This window comes from Artibeus jamaicensis, unplaced genomic scaffold (genome assembly GCF_021234435.1).
Source record: "Artibeus jamaicensis isolate MK-2021 breed Jamaican fruit bat unplaced genomic scaffold, CSHL_Jam_final contig_471, whole genome shotgun sequence".
Classification (NCBI taxonomy): Eukaryota; Metazoa; Chordata; class Mammalia; order Chiroptera; family Phyllostomidae; genus Artibeus; species Artibeus jamaicensis.
Window position 1 is genome coordinate 9,505,424 of NW_026521850.1, and position 15,348 is coordinate 9,520,771.

At 55.1% G+C, this 15,348-nt stretch overlaps 1 protein-coding gene across 12 annotated transcripts in view; it reads left to right on the plus strand.

Moving 5' to 3' along the window:
- The window catches only part of DENND1A (DENN domain containing 1A), a 497,055-nt gene that overhangs the window by 478,746 nt on the left and 2,961 nt on the right, over window positions 1-15,348 (plus strand). For 9 of the 12 annotated variants that reach the window (XM_037164241.2, XM_037164323.2, XM_053667804.1 and 6 more), the window contains 2 exons: window positions 12,098-12,226; window positions 14,828-15,086. In XM_037164241.2, the coding sequence (XP_037020136.2) occupies window positions 12,098-12,226; window positions 14,828-15,086 (388 nt within the window). The other 3 variants (XM_037164477.2, XM_037164767.2, XM_037164904.2) reach the window with 2 other exon arrangements.

Consider the following 15,348-nt stretch of genomic DNA (forward strand, 5'->3'; position numbering starts at 1 on the left):
TAGCATTTCTGTAATTTCCGCTTTGCTTTTCTACCTCCCTGTGCCCGGAGGTGCCCAGACCAAGCACTGGGGTTTACACCTGGTGCAGGACCCGCCTGAGGGTCACTCGCTGGGTGCACGTAGGATAGATGAGGCGACTGCTGAGGCAGGTGTGCCAGCAGTGGCCAGAGCTGCCTGGATGTGGTGAAGCTTAAAGCTGCGTGGCCCCCACCCCCATCTGGAGAAGGGACCACCTCTTCCATCAGAGGGCTACACTGCTTCCCTTTGTCCCCAAGGCATACAGCACTTGGGCTCTGCTCAGACACACACTGGCTTTCTGGGATTCCTTGAAAAAGTTTATGAGTCAGCATTGGTTGGGTTATTTAGGAAACTGAAAACATCGCCCCAAGGACCCTGAAGTACCTTGGTGAAGAGCGGGGGACACTTCCTACCCACTCTGTCCTCAGGGAAAGCAGTTCAGGGAGATGGTGGGCCCCTGCCAAAAAAGGTGCCAAGGGAAGAAATGATTGTAAAACGGCAAGCTGTGGCCTGACCCAGGACGCAGTGCGCCTAAGCGCCCCCGGGGTTCTCTGGTTTACAGTGCTGTGTTGCTTGAGACTGTTGGAGCATATAGAAACCAGCCTACCCAAGCAGCCCCGTACCTTGCCTAGAAAGCTGTAAGAGACTGTGCTTGTGTGTATGTGTGTGTGTGTGTGTGTGTGTCTGTCTGTCTGTCTGTCTGTCTGTCTTGGGAGATGCTTGGCTATGTATTCTTTGGAAGAGGGGACTCCTGCAGTTGAGTGTAAGTTTAACTTTTGCTCTGACAATAGGATGGTAGGAATATTGCTAATAGGGCCCTGGCCCTGACAGGCATGGATTGTGATTGCCCCCTTGTGGAGGAAATGCTGCATGGCTTCAGAGTTCCTCCTGCCCTAAAGATGTCTCCTTAGGGGGGTGAAATCAGTCACTTTTCTGTAAAGCCACCACTTTAAATCTGGGCTAAATCTTTTTTGCCACCCACTATAATACAGGGCCACGGACCTGTAGACATTGCATTGCAAACCCAGACAGACTATCCCTGCGCCACACAGAACAACTCCGGACCAATATCACTGTACACTCTGCAGAGGAGCATTACCCGTTCTGGGGCCAGGTTCCCAGTTAGAGGTTGGGCTTCCCAACTGTGTCTGTTTTCACTGTTGCTCTTCCAGCCTGGTGACGGGGAGTCTTCTAGGCCATGCCTGGGAGCCAGTGGCTGGTAATGCGGTCTTCCTCGTTGTGACTGGAAGTGCATGGGCATCGCGGTTCGTTTCTTTTACAGTGCGCCTTGTTTCAGATTTGTTAGGAAATGTGTGGGATCAAAACGAGCTGCTGGGAGCCTGGGGGCTTTGGCACACTGGCAGTGGTGGAAGACAAACGATGGGTTCTCTGTGACCGCGTATCCCAGGTCAGGAGGACATCAATCCGAGTTTCCGCTCACATTTCTTTCATGGCGGGGGGCTGGGCTGCTCTCCCATTGTGCCAGTGACGTTTCTGGTCCAACCTGGGTGTTCTCCTGCATCTCTGCCTGCACTCCCCCCACCATGTTGCCATCCTCTGCCATCCACACGCCACGTCACAACAGCACTCGGTGTGTTTGTCTCAGCTGTCATCGGCTCCAGCTGGCAGTACCAAGTTCTTGAAACACAGGAAGCATCCAGCGGAAAATATTTTAATAAAACAGACTCCTCATAAAATATTGTTCTGGGGAGGAAAGAAGCCATCTCCCCCGATCTGTCAGCATCGTGTTGGGAGACACGGGAAGACAGGCTGGTGGGCAAAAGCCAGACCCTCTGGGGCCTCCGCTGCAGGTGGTTCCCTTTGGGCCCGCGGGTCAGTGCCTGGCCCTTTAATCTGGCTTGGACTTCCCGGAACCACAGATTGTTGTCTCCACTGGGAACATCTAAGTGCATCAGAAATGTAGAGGATTTGGGTGACAGAAGAGATGCAAGATTTTTGAAGTGGAGGAAGGGACTCAGTCCTCCTGACTTCTTGTCCCAACTCTCACTTCCAAGTAGCCCATTAAATAATCACTGTTGTGGACAGCAAGACGGAGCTGATGAAGAAGACGGCCTCCACAGCAGCCAGCAGCAGGCTGCTCAGCGTCTGGAGTTCACCGAGGCCTGGAGGGTCGGCCACCAGCGCTCTGGCCAGTTCATCTGCTGTAGTCCGTTTCTTCCCTCCAGATGATGTCCGTCGGTCTTCTCTGAACCCATTCATAGCTACTAGATGTGAGATACATAAGGTTTTGAAAAGAAACTTTTAAAGGGAATCCCTGTGCTGACTCTCATTGACTTGAATTTTCCCAAAATGAAATTTTCTCCTATGTCAGATTTTCTTCCTGAATCAACGGTAGGTGTCCTAACTCCATAAAACCATTTGATGGCAATTAGAAGAATATTTTGGAAAGACTTCTGGCAAAAGCATTCCCTCTGTTTTTCAGTTAACACTAGCTAATTAATATTCAGTGATGATTTCTCCTCAAGAACTGTTAGCTGCTTCCATTATTATTCAGAACAGGGCTGGTGGAGGGCCCAGAGTACTCCTTGGGGAGAAGCTGGTGTTAGGAGGGATCGGGCAGCATGGGCTGGGGGTCAGAGGCCAGCCGCCAGCAAGTACAGTCAGCACCTCTCGTGTTCTGGGCCCTCTGAGGCTGGTGCTCCTTTCTCCTTCCACGAATGGAACTCGGGCTCAGAAAACGTGTCTGACCCAGGCCCCAGGGTCATCCAGTGCGAAAGTGGCGAGGCCAGGGTGCCCGATGCTGCTTGCTGTCATTCTCTCCGTTACACTTTGCTGCCCCTGGGGGTCCTTTGTCAGTCTGGCTTTGCCTAGACAGCTCCAGATCCTCAGGTGACTTGTTCTGACGCCACCCTTCCGCTGTGGTCCCCTGGAGTTGGGAACTGGAGCTGCTCAGTGGGCTTCCTGCCAAGGAGCCAGTGTTCACTGTTGCTTGAGTGTTTCTACCTGGGAAAGGAGAGAGAAGCGACATTTACTGAATGGCACTTAATATTGTAAAAGGAGTGGGGTTGTTTTCCCCTTTAACAGATGGGGAAACTGAGGCTGAGAGAGAGACGTTCAGTAACTTGCTCAAGGTCTCAGGGCTAGAAAATGGTGGGATCAGCTGTCTGAGGTCACAGGCCTCACCCTTTCTTCTGCACCATGCAGGCCTTTTGTTACAAACCTAGTTATGACTGGGCTGCTCTGAGTGGCAAGGACAGTGGTGGCCACAGGGGACACCACGCGGTTCATGGCTCCCCACCTGTTAGAGCTGGGCCTTGGGGGTTTCAGCCACAGTGTGCCTGGCTGCCAGACCCCAGCTGACTCCCCTTGGCTGGTCAGGTACAGGGATTTCCCACAGAACGGAAGCTCAGAAGGAGCTGGAAGGAGGCTCCAAAAGGCAGCGCTGTGCTCAGTTCCATCCATTCCTGATGCCACACACAGATGCCAGATGCAGGGAGTGCCCTGCTGGTCCCCAGGTGCCTCTCTCAGCAGGGCTCCTCTCCTTTGTTCACCGTGGTAGGGGACAGGGCAGCAGCCCTTGCGGTCTTGCCGGAGGAACAGAAGGCGGTGGTAACGTGCAGGCTTCACCTGACTGAGTCTTCACAACAGCCCAGAAGGGTCAGGCCATCTCCCAGGTCGTAATGGTTAAGGAGCCTGCGGTCTGCCTACATGGGATGGAGAGGCAGGCACCCAGTTCCGACCAGTGGCAGGGCCTGAGTGCCTTCGTCCCAGTCACGCAAGTCGTGACTGTGCCGGCTGCCTGCTGGCTGTTTGAAGTTTCATTGTACTGAGTAGGAACAGTCCAGGTTCAGCCGTCAGAGGCCCACAGGCCATTGCCCTACTTCCTATCCAGCCAGATCCACACAAAATCTGCTCTTTTCAGATCATTTTGTTTGTTCGTAAAAAATGACCCAGTGGCCTTACAGACGATCTGAACGTTGGGGAGGGACGATTCCTTTCTGAATCCCACTACGTAGCTATTTACTAGCTTCCCTGCAGGTTTCCCTGGTCGTCTTCCTGCGCCTGAGTGCAGACCCGCCCCTTCCTTGAAGCAGCCTGTCCCGGGGACCAGCCCGTGTCCTCGGAGCCCCCGCCCTCGGTGACTGCGGGAGATCCCGCCACGTGTGCTCGCGTCACCACGCCCCTCATACTGAGTCTGCAGATGGTTCCCATTTTCCCCAATACAAAAAATGCCAGTGACCCATTTTCTCACTTTATATCGTTATAAGAAACAGAATGGCCCTGGCTGGTGTGGCTCAGTGGATTGAGTGCTGGCCTGCAAACCAAAGGGTCTCCAGTTCAATTCCTGGTCCGGGCACATGCCCGGGTTGCAGGCCAGGTCCCCAGTTGGCAGTGTGTGGGAGGCAACTGATGAGATATTTCTTTCCCTTTCTTTCTCCCTCTTTTCCCCCCTCTCTAAAAATAAATAGATAAAATCTGTAAAAGAAGAAAAAAAGAAACGATGAACAGCTACTGTTAACTGAGAAGTACATGTAAGCACGTTACATCCACCGTTTCACTGAATTCCCATGAGAACTCTCAGGGGGGTGGGTATCATTAGCTCTGTTTTGTAGGAGCAGCTGAGACCTGAGAGGTTGTCACTGCCTTTGGTAGTAACACTGCGAGTCGGTGGCAAAGCCGAGCTTTAAATATGTCTAATGGCAGGGTCTGTACCCAGTAATAGAGGCAGATTTCTGCTCCGTGTTTTTAAATAACTTTGTAAGAGACTTGTACCACTTGATGCTCCCACCCAAACAGCAGGATCCCTGGGAATCTGGACCTGAGGGACCTGGGGAAGCATGTGGCCGGGGTTAGAAATCCTTCTGGCCAAGGAGAAATTCTGTAAGTTGTGCTGGCTGGGCAGACAGTCTGTCTACCAAAGGGCCAGCCCCCGCTGCTTAAGAACTGGGGAGTCTGGTCATCTGGATTGCAGTACGTGACCCCAGCACCCAAAGCCCCAGAAGATTGAAATAAGATCAGAGGAGCCGCCCGAAGCATTCAGTGAGCACTCTGGCCAAGGACTGGGTCTCAGGACACTTGGTAGTTGTATCTGCTCAGGCCAGTTGCACAGATGCTCTGGACAAGGAGGGGGTGACATATGCTGTTCCAGCCCAGTCTCCTTGAGACCTGGGCTCAGCACAGCCTCAGCGGTGGGTCACAGCCAGCCTACCTGACCCACAGTTTGGCCTGGGGTATGGTCAGTGAGCTCTGCTCAGGTGGAGGCCCGAGTGCTCGAGGGGGCATTGGCATCTGCCAGACCTGGGCCAGGCCCTAGGCAAGTCTCTTTGCCTTCTGTTTGTGTGTGAGTATGTGTGATTCAATTTTTAGAGAGGGAAGGGAGGGAGAGAGGGAGAGAAACATCAGTGTGTGGCTGCCTCTCGTACACCCCCTAATGTGGACCTAGCCCACAGCCCTAATGGGGAGGCATGTGCCCTGACTGGGAATCAAACCAGAGACCCTTTGATCTGCAGGCTGGCACTCAATCCACTGAGCCACACCAACCAGGGGTGCCCTCTCTTTCTAAACATCCCAAAGAGCACAACTGCCCCCAAAGCCACACTAGCATCCTAAGTTAGCCAGTCTCCCCTCCTGCCATCTGCAGCCACTGCTGCAGCCTCAACTCCCCGGACCCCTCGCCCTGCCCACACCCACAGTTCCCTGGGCTCCTCCTGACGTGGCATGGACCTGCAGTGTGACAGTGCTTACCTCACGTGTAGAGCTCTGTGTCCTTCAGCTCCTGGGCCAGAGCCTAGCCCAGGCCTCTGCTCAGGGGTGTTTAATGAACAAAGGAACCACTGAAGACAGGTTGGAGATTACTGCCCAGCACCCTGGGAGGTGGGGGAGGGATATCAGTCAACAACCACATATGTGTGAAGAGCACCTACTATGTGCCAGGTGTGAATATGAAGCTACCAGTACCTCCTCTGTGCTGACCCTCTAAAAGCCAAAACTGCCATCTGCCCCAGGAGCAAGTCTTTAAGATACCAGCTGGGTCCTGGGCCCCAGGGGGCAGGGGCGGCTGTCTGGGTACTACCCAGTAACAGGCTGCCAAGGCCCACTCTCTAAGTGTCCAGGAGTCCAAACACTGAGCCACAGACCCAATTAGCAAGGCCAGAGGCTCCTACCCTGAGTCCGGCCTCCTCCCCCTGCCACAGCAGGTCTGGACCCTGAGGACAAAGCTGAGCCAGAAGCCAGACATGGAGGCTAAGCCCGGACTGGAAAGGCAGGAGCTACCGAGGAGCCCAGGGGTGCGCGGGGAAGGACCTGTCCCAGGAGCCGTCACAATCGGGAGGGTTTGCTCCAGCTGAAAAACCAAGCCCTCAGGATGCCCCAGGAAAAGGTGCCCCACCCTCAGGATGTTACTGATTATCAGAGACGCTATGTCACCTTTTCTCAAATGCCCGTTTGGAGCCCAGAAGGTGCACACTGTGTCGTTTTGCTTGATCTCCCTGCTCCCCTGCAAGGCCACTGCTTCCTCCCCTGATGCGCTGCTCTACCCCACCTCCACCACTGCTGCCAGAAAAGACTCAGGCTCTCAGCAGACAGAGGGCAGGCAGAGGCTGTCTTCAGAGAGAGGAAGAGTTCTTCGTAGTTTTTTTCCAGGTAGGGAGAATGCCCTGAGGTGTCCCCATCCCACCTTCCCTCCACCGAAGAGCCTGAAGTGTGGGAAAGTCGGGCAAAGCCCACACGCCCTGTGCTTGGGCCTCTCTGCTTCTGTGGGTGTCCACCATTGGCCTGGGGAGGACTTCTCAGGGCATCTGGGCCATGGGTGTGGACATGTGAAATTGACACTAGTGATTTTGTTAAAAGAAGGAATGAATGAACATACAAGTTGATAAATAAGGGAATGGGTAAATGAAGGTCATCAAGGCAAAGGGCTCTGCTAACCCAATGGAGAGGAGATCGGGGCCCAGCCAGGAAGGCCTCTCTACTGCCTGCCCAGCCCTCACATCACCCCTAGTCTTGCATGTGACTGAGTCTTCCTGCAGGTTCAAGGCCCTGCACCACCTGGTCTCATCCAATCCCACCCCCTGACCCTGAGCTCCCTGTGCCCACTTCTCCACAGAGACTTCTGGGCCATCGTGCAGGTACTGCCCTCTGGCAGAGCAGACCCCCAGTGCGGGTGGAAGGACCAAGTGTGACACCGGGTCTTCTGACAGGAAGACACCCTCTCACTGGTGATCACAACTTATTACAGCAGTGATTCTCGCATCATTGTTTCCAAGTAGGTGTTCACAGACAGCTGAGTGCACGGCCCTGGGTCATACCAGGAATAGGTGCAGCACAGTTCCGGAGCTCCCTCTGTGGGTCCTGTACTGTGCTGGTTTTCCCCAGAGACCCTCAGGCTGTCTTCAGAGCCCTTACCTACTTTGTTGGCCTGTGTCCTGGTGACGGAGGGAGGGTACGGCAGGGTCCTGTCTGATGACTGATGTGCTCCGCTAGGCCCAGCTGGGACCAGTAACCTTAACTGGGAAAGCCTTTGAAGGCAGGGGCCACCCTATTTGTCCTTGAACACCTAGGCACGACCCTGCACAGTCTGTGCAGTCTGGAAGCCACGTAATCAGGGGTCACCAGAGTGGCCACAACGTTTATAAAGCAAAGATCCTTTGTGCTAAGGAGAAACGATCCTTTAGAAAATGATCACCAGCTCCCTTCGTTACCTCCGAGACCAAGTCCTGGTTTTTTTCCCCTTCTTTATCTCAAGTACATTTAAATGTCAATTAAATTTGAAATATCTACATTTGTCAGCATTTCATTCTGGGCCAGCGTGATATGCTGCTGGTTTGTCCACGCAATGTGACACATGAAAAAAACCCTCGAGATGCAGATCTTCCTCATTAAAAACTAAGCCCATGCGATCCCGGCACGGCAGAGAGCCACAGAGCACGTCCCTGCTTCCTGACGCCGTGTCTCTGACATGGTATTTAAAAAGGAACAGCCGCGCCTGTCACCACTGTCACACGCGGGCGCTAACCGGCGACACGTTAAACCAAACATTAGAAGGGGTTCGGGATGTCATCTGCATGGGACCATGCGCCGAGATGAGGTGGGCAGGGGCGGGAGCAGCCGTGGGGGATGACGGGTCTGAACGGTGATGGACAGCAGGCCTTTCTTGCTCGCCAGACCCCGGCAGCCCTCACCGGGTAACCAAGTTTGCCACGACCTGCCTCCTTGCAGACAGCAATTTGTGTAGAATAAAATCCAGGCGAGTGGTGGGTGGCAGACTGCAGGGTAGTAGCTGAATTGGGTTAATGAGGGAAGAGGTACTTTTTTTTTTTTTCATATTCTGCCTTAAGCTAATAAAAAATTTAAACCTGGACGTTTTCGACGGTTCATCCTTTATCTCTGACAAATATCTGACTGTCTGTTTCAGGGGAGAACATGAACAGCTGAATTTAAATAGGTTTATTTTGAAATCCCACCTTTTATTTCAGTGGAAAGGGAAGGACCCTACCCCTTATTCCACTGTTTCAGATCCACAAAACGGAAGAGGCAGGATCACGAAGGGGCTTAGAGTCAGGGGAATGAAGGTTCCCGGGTCTTCTCTGGCTGCTGCGTGACACTGGGGAAGAGGCACCCTCTCTCTGAGCCTTGGCCTCTGTGTCTGCAAAAGGGAGAGGTGACAGGAGTCAGTGGGAAGCTGTCCCAGCAGCATTCAGCTCAACACATGTAAAGCAACCCCAGTGTCCTCCGCGCCGTCCCTGTGGCCCGAGCCTGGGCCTGACAAAGCTCTCATCTGATCAGAGCACACGGCAAAGTTCTCGTCCGGGTTCTCTGTCCATCGAGAGGTAGATGGGAGACCCCCAGGGCCCCTTGTTGAAGAAGCCACTGCCCAGTGAGCTGGCCTGGCCAAGAGAGCCGACTGGAGAGGGAGCTGGACAGCAGTGCTCCCCCCACCCCTCCAGCTCACCACAGCGGCTGCCAGTGTAGGGGGCACTGGGTTTTCACAGTGTGGTGAGCTGATGAAGTCCAGGTCCAGTCCAGCACAAAGGCTCTTTGCTCTCACACAGTCTGTGATCTGTGCTTTCTTGTCACAGCGGGGAGGGGGCCGTGCTGGGATGAGTGCTGGGAAGGCACCCACGATGGATCTGAGGGCCTCCCAAGAGCCTTGCTCAGCTTGTCCCAGGCAGGGGTGCAGGTCCCCCTCATACTCGTCCACCACCAGCCTGGGTCACAGGAAAGCAAGGACCCTGGGCTGGAGTCACTGCTCACCTCTTCCTGGCTGGGTCACTTGGTGCCTCTGTCCCCTCTGCCAGTGGCTCCCACTGCTCAGCTGGCACTGGATGTGCCCACAGCAAGCCCCCAGGAAGTGCCTCTTGGTTGGGTGTAGGGATGAACAGGTAGACTAGTGGCAGTCTCATCCCCTATAAAATTGGTGTATTGAGACCTTCCTGCCAGGCTGTTGGGAGGGGTAGAGATACACTGCGCAAAACCTTGATACAGCGCCTACCTGTGGATGTTACGCAAAATGTTTTTCTGAGACTCCCACCTGCCCCACACCCCCAAATGCAGTCCGATTCTACCAGTCTCAGCATGTGAAAGGAAGATAATGTTTATTGATTTTAGAGAGGGGGCAGGGAGAGAGGAACAGTGACTGGCTGCCTCCTGTACACGCCCCAACCAGGGATCAAACTGAAACCATTGGTGTGTGGATGATGCTTCAACCATCTGAGCCACCCAGCCAGGGCAGAGAAGGGACACTTGTACACAGCAGCCACAAGCTGCCCAGTGAGCCCGGTCCAGCCAGGAGAGCCGGCCAGAGAGGGAGCTGGACAGCAGGGCTCCCCCCACCCCTCCAGCTCACCGCAGCGCCAGCCCACTCTGTGACTGCCGGTGCGGAAGGGGTGCCTGCTGTGTTGGGGCTCTGGGAAGACAGTGAAATGGGGCAGCGCCTTGTCCCCCTGGCACGCCGGCTTCCATCCACTCAGTCGGCAGACTCACTATGCTGATGCTGTGCCCAGGCCCTGCCTGTGAGCTCAGCTCGGAAACAGACCTGTAGGAGGTCAGATGGCAGCAGTGAAGTGGTGAAGCACCAGGGGAAGCCGACCATCCAGGGACAAAGCTCCAGCTGGGAACTCCAGGAAGGCTTTCTCAGTGCTGTCTGGGCTGAGCCTTCTAGACCAAAGTGCAGTCAGAGGGCCAGGCAGACACCAGGCAGGTGGTGTGTGGGGCAGCCCAGCGTCTGCCCTGCCTGGAGCTCGGACTTGGGGCTTTTCAGCCTTCAGCCCCGCCCACCCAGGCTATCATTCTGCAAACGGCAGAACATTATTGTTCCTAACACTTCGCTCACTGGGTTTACCCACCACACTACTGATTGCCAAGAAAGTGCAGTGTGGAGCAGCAGGTTCACAGGTGTTAAGCAGGAGAGTGTCAGGGTCGGGTTTGTGACTCAGAACAGGATTCCGGCAGCTGTGTGGGGAGCGGACCTTCCACTCTGCGCCTTGTTTTATGTCCTGGTGGAAGTGGGGGAGCCAGGCAGCCTTGTCCTGAGGCAGCTGAGGCACATTTCTGCAAATGAAGTCTCCCTGCCCTCCTGAGTCCAGAGGAAAACGCCCCACCTCGGCGACCTGGAAGAAGAAAGGAGCTCTGTGACCTGCCACCTCCCTGTGAGTGACCCTGGGCAAGTGGCATTCTCTCTCTGTGCCTTGTTCACCTCCCACTTCAGGAGAAGGGAAATCTCTGCCTGGCTCACTTGCGGGGAGGATGCGAGGGAACTGGGGGGCTCGGGTGCAGACGCGCCAGGCGCTGTGCAGCCGGGGAGCCAGCTCTGGTGCCGCTTTGGAGAAGAGCATGTTCTCGGGCGAGAGCTGGCGTAGCAGCCGGGACGGGTCACACCCACTCTCCCAGTCCCCTGGGGGCAGCTGCTGTTCCTCACTTACCCTCCAGTCGGGGTTCCCGTGCATGTTTTTAGACATGCTGCTTTTTCCTGCCGGTGAGGGCGAACCCTGAATGGAATTGTATCATATAAAGCAAAGAAAGGAGACTGTTGTGGCTGGGGGTGGGGGATAGGAGAGGGCCCCCCCTCAGACAACCCAGTGTCTCCTACCGCCCTCTCCCCAAACTTCACCGTCCTCTCCAGGGATTCTCGGCACGTGCCCACCTGCTCTGCAGGGCAGCCGCATGGGCAGCCCGCTCACGGCCAGGGCCTCAGGCATCGGCCGCAGGGCTGGGGTTTGAACCGAGGGCTGCCCGGTCCAGCTGCTCGGGCTAAGCACAGGCCTCTTGTGGGCCCTGATCGGTGTATAATTCATAGGAGCCGGCGTGGAGTTTCTCTGGGCTGTGTGTGTGTTTGTGTTTATAGAGGTAGAGCTCACAGGTGGCTGACTAGCGAGATGCATTTTTTATAACAATGAATATTTAATTTCCACATCACAGATGAAAAAACACTCTCTGAGGAAGCATCTGAGGGAGACACCAGAGAGCGGCCACTCCTCAGAAAGGCCCTCTCGAAAGTGCTCGCCCCTGTGTCTCACTTTCTTCCCCGACTGCTCAGTTTTCCCCGGTTGCTGAAACAGATGCGCGCCGGAGAAAACAGAGAAGACACAGGAGAGTGGAAGAGGCAGGGCGGACATCACGCATGCGCCGGCCCGCTGCGGCGGCCGGTTAGACGCACACCTTTCCAGCCTCTTGTCCGAGCGCCGTCCTCCGGCGGGCGAGAGCGAATGCGCTGCACTCGCCTAGAAGTCTGCGTCCTGACTTGTAGGTTTTCCTTTATAAACACTGTAGTTACTGGAAGGATAATGTTCAGCCAACAGTACATGATTCACTTCGCCAGCTTCCTTTTGCTGGAAATTCGGGCAGTTCCATGTTTAATGTTATAAACGTAGCAGTGGTAGACATCTGTGTGCGCAGTGCTTGGCCGCGTTTGGGGCCATCCAAGTGGAAGTGGGATCGTCCCGTCCCAGATGCCGGATCGTGCGTTTAAGCCTGGTTTCCGTGTGGGACCAGCTTCCTTGCCTCGGGGCCTGTCGGCCTCTGGCGCCCTCCGGCCTCACCGCGGCCGCTCCCCCCACCCAGCCGCGTGGACTGTGGAGGCGCCGCCTAACTCTTCTCTTCTCTCTGTCTCCCTCCGCCCCAGCCTGGTAAAGCCCCTGCGACACTACGCGGTCTTCCTCTCCGAAGACTCCTCTGACGAGGAATGCCGGCGGGAAGAGGGCCTGAGCTCTGGCTTCACCGAAAGCTTTTTCTTCTCCGCTCCCTTTGAATGGTCTCTCCTTCCTTCTTCCATTTCCCCGGGACGGGGCCGGCGCTGCTTGCCCTTACGTGTGTGTGTGGGGGGGGGGGCGGTTCAGGAGCTGCTGCCTTCTAGTGCCCCAGCACCAGCTTGCAGGGCACCGCCTCTGTGCTCCTCTCCCCAGGGTGTCCGTTCTGCCAGCGCCCCCGGGCGGTGGCGGTGGAGCAAGCTGACAAGAGTGACAGTACTCTAAAGGTGCGAGACAGGAGCACGGTCCCCGCCCCTTATGCGGGTTCCTCGAGTGACCGTGATTGTTAAGGGAATGGGTGACCACAATTGCCTGGTCAGTGATGCCCAAGTCCCTCACTGTGCACATCTGGGAAAGCCATGGGGATGGAGGGTCAGATTTTAAGTTTAAAACAAGAAAAACTTATTGCTATGAAATGTGTATATTAATGCTGACATATCCAAATGTGTTACAGATCTGACTTTAAAAGTTTTATTATTTGTAGCCTAAGCCTCATGCTAAGCATGAGTTACAATAAAAAGGTTCACCACAATCCAGCCACCACCACCCCAAATTAAACTTTTCTAGTTCCCTTTTTTGACAGTCGTTGTCCCTCCACCCACAAGTTGTCCGTACCTGGGATGGAGCAAAGGGACACAGCACCTGTCTGTGTTTGTTAAGGGCGGTAAGGTGTTTATGGGAGCCTTAAGGGAAGGGGTTGCCCTTTGCTGAGCACCCAGGGGGCCCGCATGTGCCCTAGGGAATGAACAGGTACAGCGTTTACAGAAGAGGGGTTCACGCCCTCCATGTCCCTGCTCTACCGCCACTCCTGAGGGGCGGGGGCAGATGAAAGGGCTCTGGCCCTTTCTGACACCACCTCACCTGTGACCAGGGGCACTTGCCCCCCCCCAGTGTCCTCACTCAGAAAGAGCCGCTCAGCCCTTGCCGCCTGAGCTCCACATGCCGCCTTTTCTGTACAGGGGATCTTTTAAAATTTTTTCTTGTAAAACTTGTAAAAATTAGCCTTTTCCTAGGCAATGATATCTCTCATATCATAGCTCTAATGTATTAGTTATTATTTCTACTATTAATTAAAGACAGAACCATTAGAATAAGAAACATTCAGCCATACACCAACTTAAAGCCAGCGTGCAGGCAGAGGTGGCAGGTGCTCTCCAGGACCCCCCACCACAGCATCCGGCAGGGCGCGTGTTCTTTTTAAATTAATCGGTGCCTTAAGTATTTAAATAATGGATAGTGCTCGCTCCTTTAGTCAAGACCTATGAAAAGTATGCGCTTTTGAAATGCATGTTTACAACAGAACTGGTCCTTCTTAACTCAAAACAAAATGGGCTGTTTTTCATGGACGCTGTTTCCTTGACTGCGAGAAGCACACTGATTTTTCTTTATCTCCTTGTCTGTGTTCAGACTTGGTTAAAGGGGCTTTAATTCCCTGTACAGAGGGTTTATGAAGTGAGGAGCTTTTAAAGTCTCTCCTACTTGGCTTCTATTTCTACCTCTTGCCAAGTGCTGTGTGACATAGGTGAGTTACTTAGCCTCTCTGAGCCTCAGTGTCCTCATCCGTGAAGCAGGAATGAGAGTCTACTTCATGGGCTGCTTGTATTACTTCAGGGAGATGTTACAGGTTGATGGAGTGCTGGCTCAGGAGTTCCTGAGCCCCCTTCTCCTTCCACTGTCTGTGTTTCCTGCCTGGTTCCTGCAAGTGAGCCTCAGGGGCCACCAGGTGGCAGCCTTCCCCCACTTCCCCAGAGCCCAAGGCAGTTCTGCCCACCTGGCGGTCCCAGCCCATGCCAGTCCCATGCTGAGCAGAGGTGGGACACTGCTCTGGCCCAGGCCCACTAGAGATCAGGGTTCACCCAGCGCTGCTCTCCAGGAGTGCGGTGGTGCCCTGGGACTCAGGCTTGTAAGAAACGAACACTTTGTCACCGAATCCAAGTTTTGGTGCATGAATGTACAGAAAGCTGTTAGCCTCTACATGCCTGCTGGCACTAGGCACCTGGTGCTTATCACTGCCCGCAAGGGAGGTACACTCTGGAATGAGGAGCTACTGAGGCTCAGAGAGGTTAAGTGACTTGCCCAAGGTCTCACAGCAAGAGATGGCACCACCAGAGCTGGAACCAAGGTCAGTACAGGTTGAGACCCAGAGGGTTCCCCCTGAGGATCCTGGGGTGTGCTGGGCCGCTGCCCTGGGGAGTTCCCCAACTTAGTTCCCAAAAGCCATTCCCCAGACCTGACTGCCACAGCCTGGGAAGGAGCCAGTTCCCCTTCCACTTGTGTCTCCTTCCTCACACCTTGGCCTGAGTCCACCAGCCAGTTATCTGATGGGTCCTGTGGTGTCGGGGGTACTAAGTGGGTTCCCCAGTGCCAGTGGGAGCCAGAGAGACTCGCCCAGGGTGCCCCAGTGACAGGCAGAACCCAGATTTAGCCCTGGTCTGTCAGTGCCACTGCCCAGGCTCCTGCACTCAGAGACCCCAAGACACTCCCCTGTCCCCCAGGCTCTTGGGCACGTCCGTCCTCGAGACCTGGGAGTTGCTGGGGGTGGGGCCTGCTTGCTCGTCCCACAGAGACTGTGGGTGGGGGGTCCAGCCTGCTCTGCCTCTTCCCAGGCCGCAGCCATATCGGACGCTCAAGGAATCAGACAGCGCAGAAGGTGACGAGGCAGAGAGCCCAGAGCAGCAAGCAAGGGAGCCCGTGGGCTTTGCCCCAGCTCCGCCTGACCGGGCCGCCAGCATTGACCTCCTGGAAGACGTCTTCAGCAGCCTGGACTTGGAGGTGCCGCTGCAGCCCCTGAGCCAGGCCAAGAGCCTGGAGGACCTTCGAACCCCCAAAGACCTGAGGGAACAGCAGGGGACCTTTGACTATCAGGTATGGTAGGGGCAGGTACCTGCTGGGGCTGGGGCTGTCACAGCTGAATAGGTCTCCCCACGTGACAGTGACTTTTCCTTGGTCCTCAGCAATGTTCAGGGTCAGGCTGACTATAGTCCCTGCCAGGCAAGCCAGCAGCCAGACCGACTTCTCCGTGATTGCTGGAGAAGGTTCTAGACGTGGTGGAAATCCGCCCTCCCATTTGTGCAGCAGAGAGAGGTGGAGGTGCAGGGCTGCTCCAGGACACTCTCCCAGGAACCCC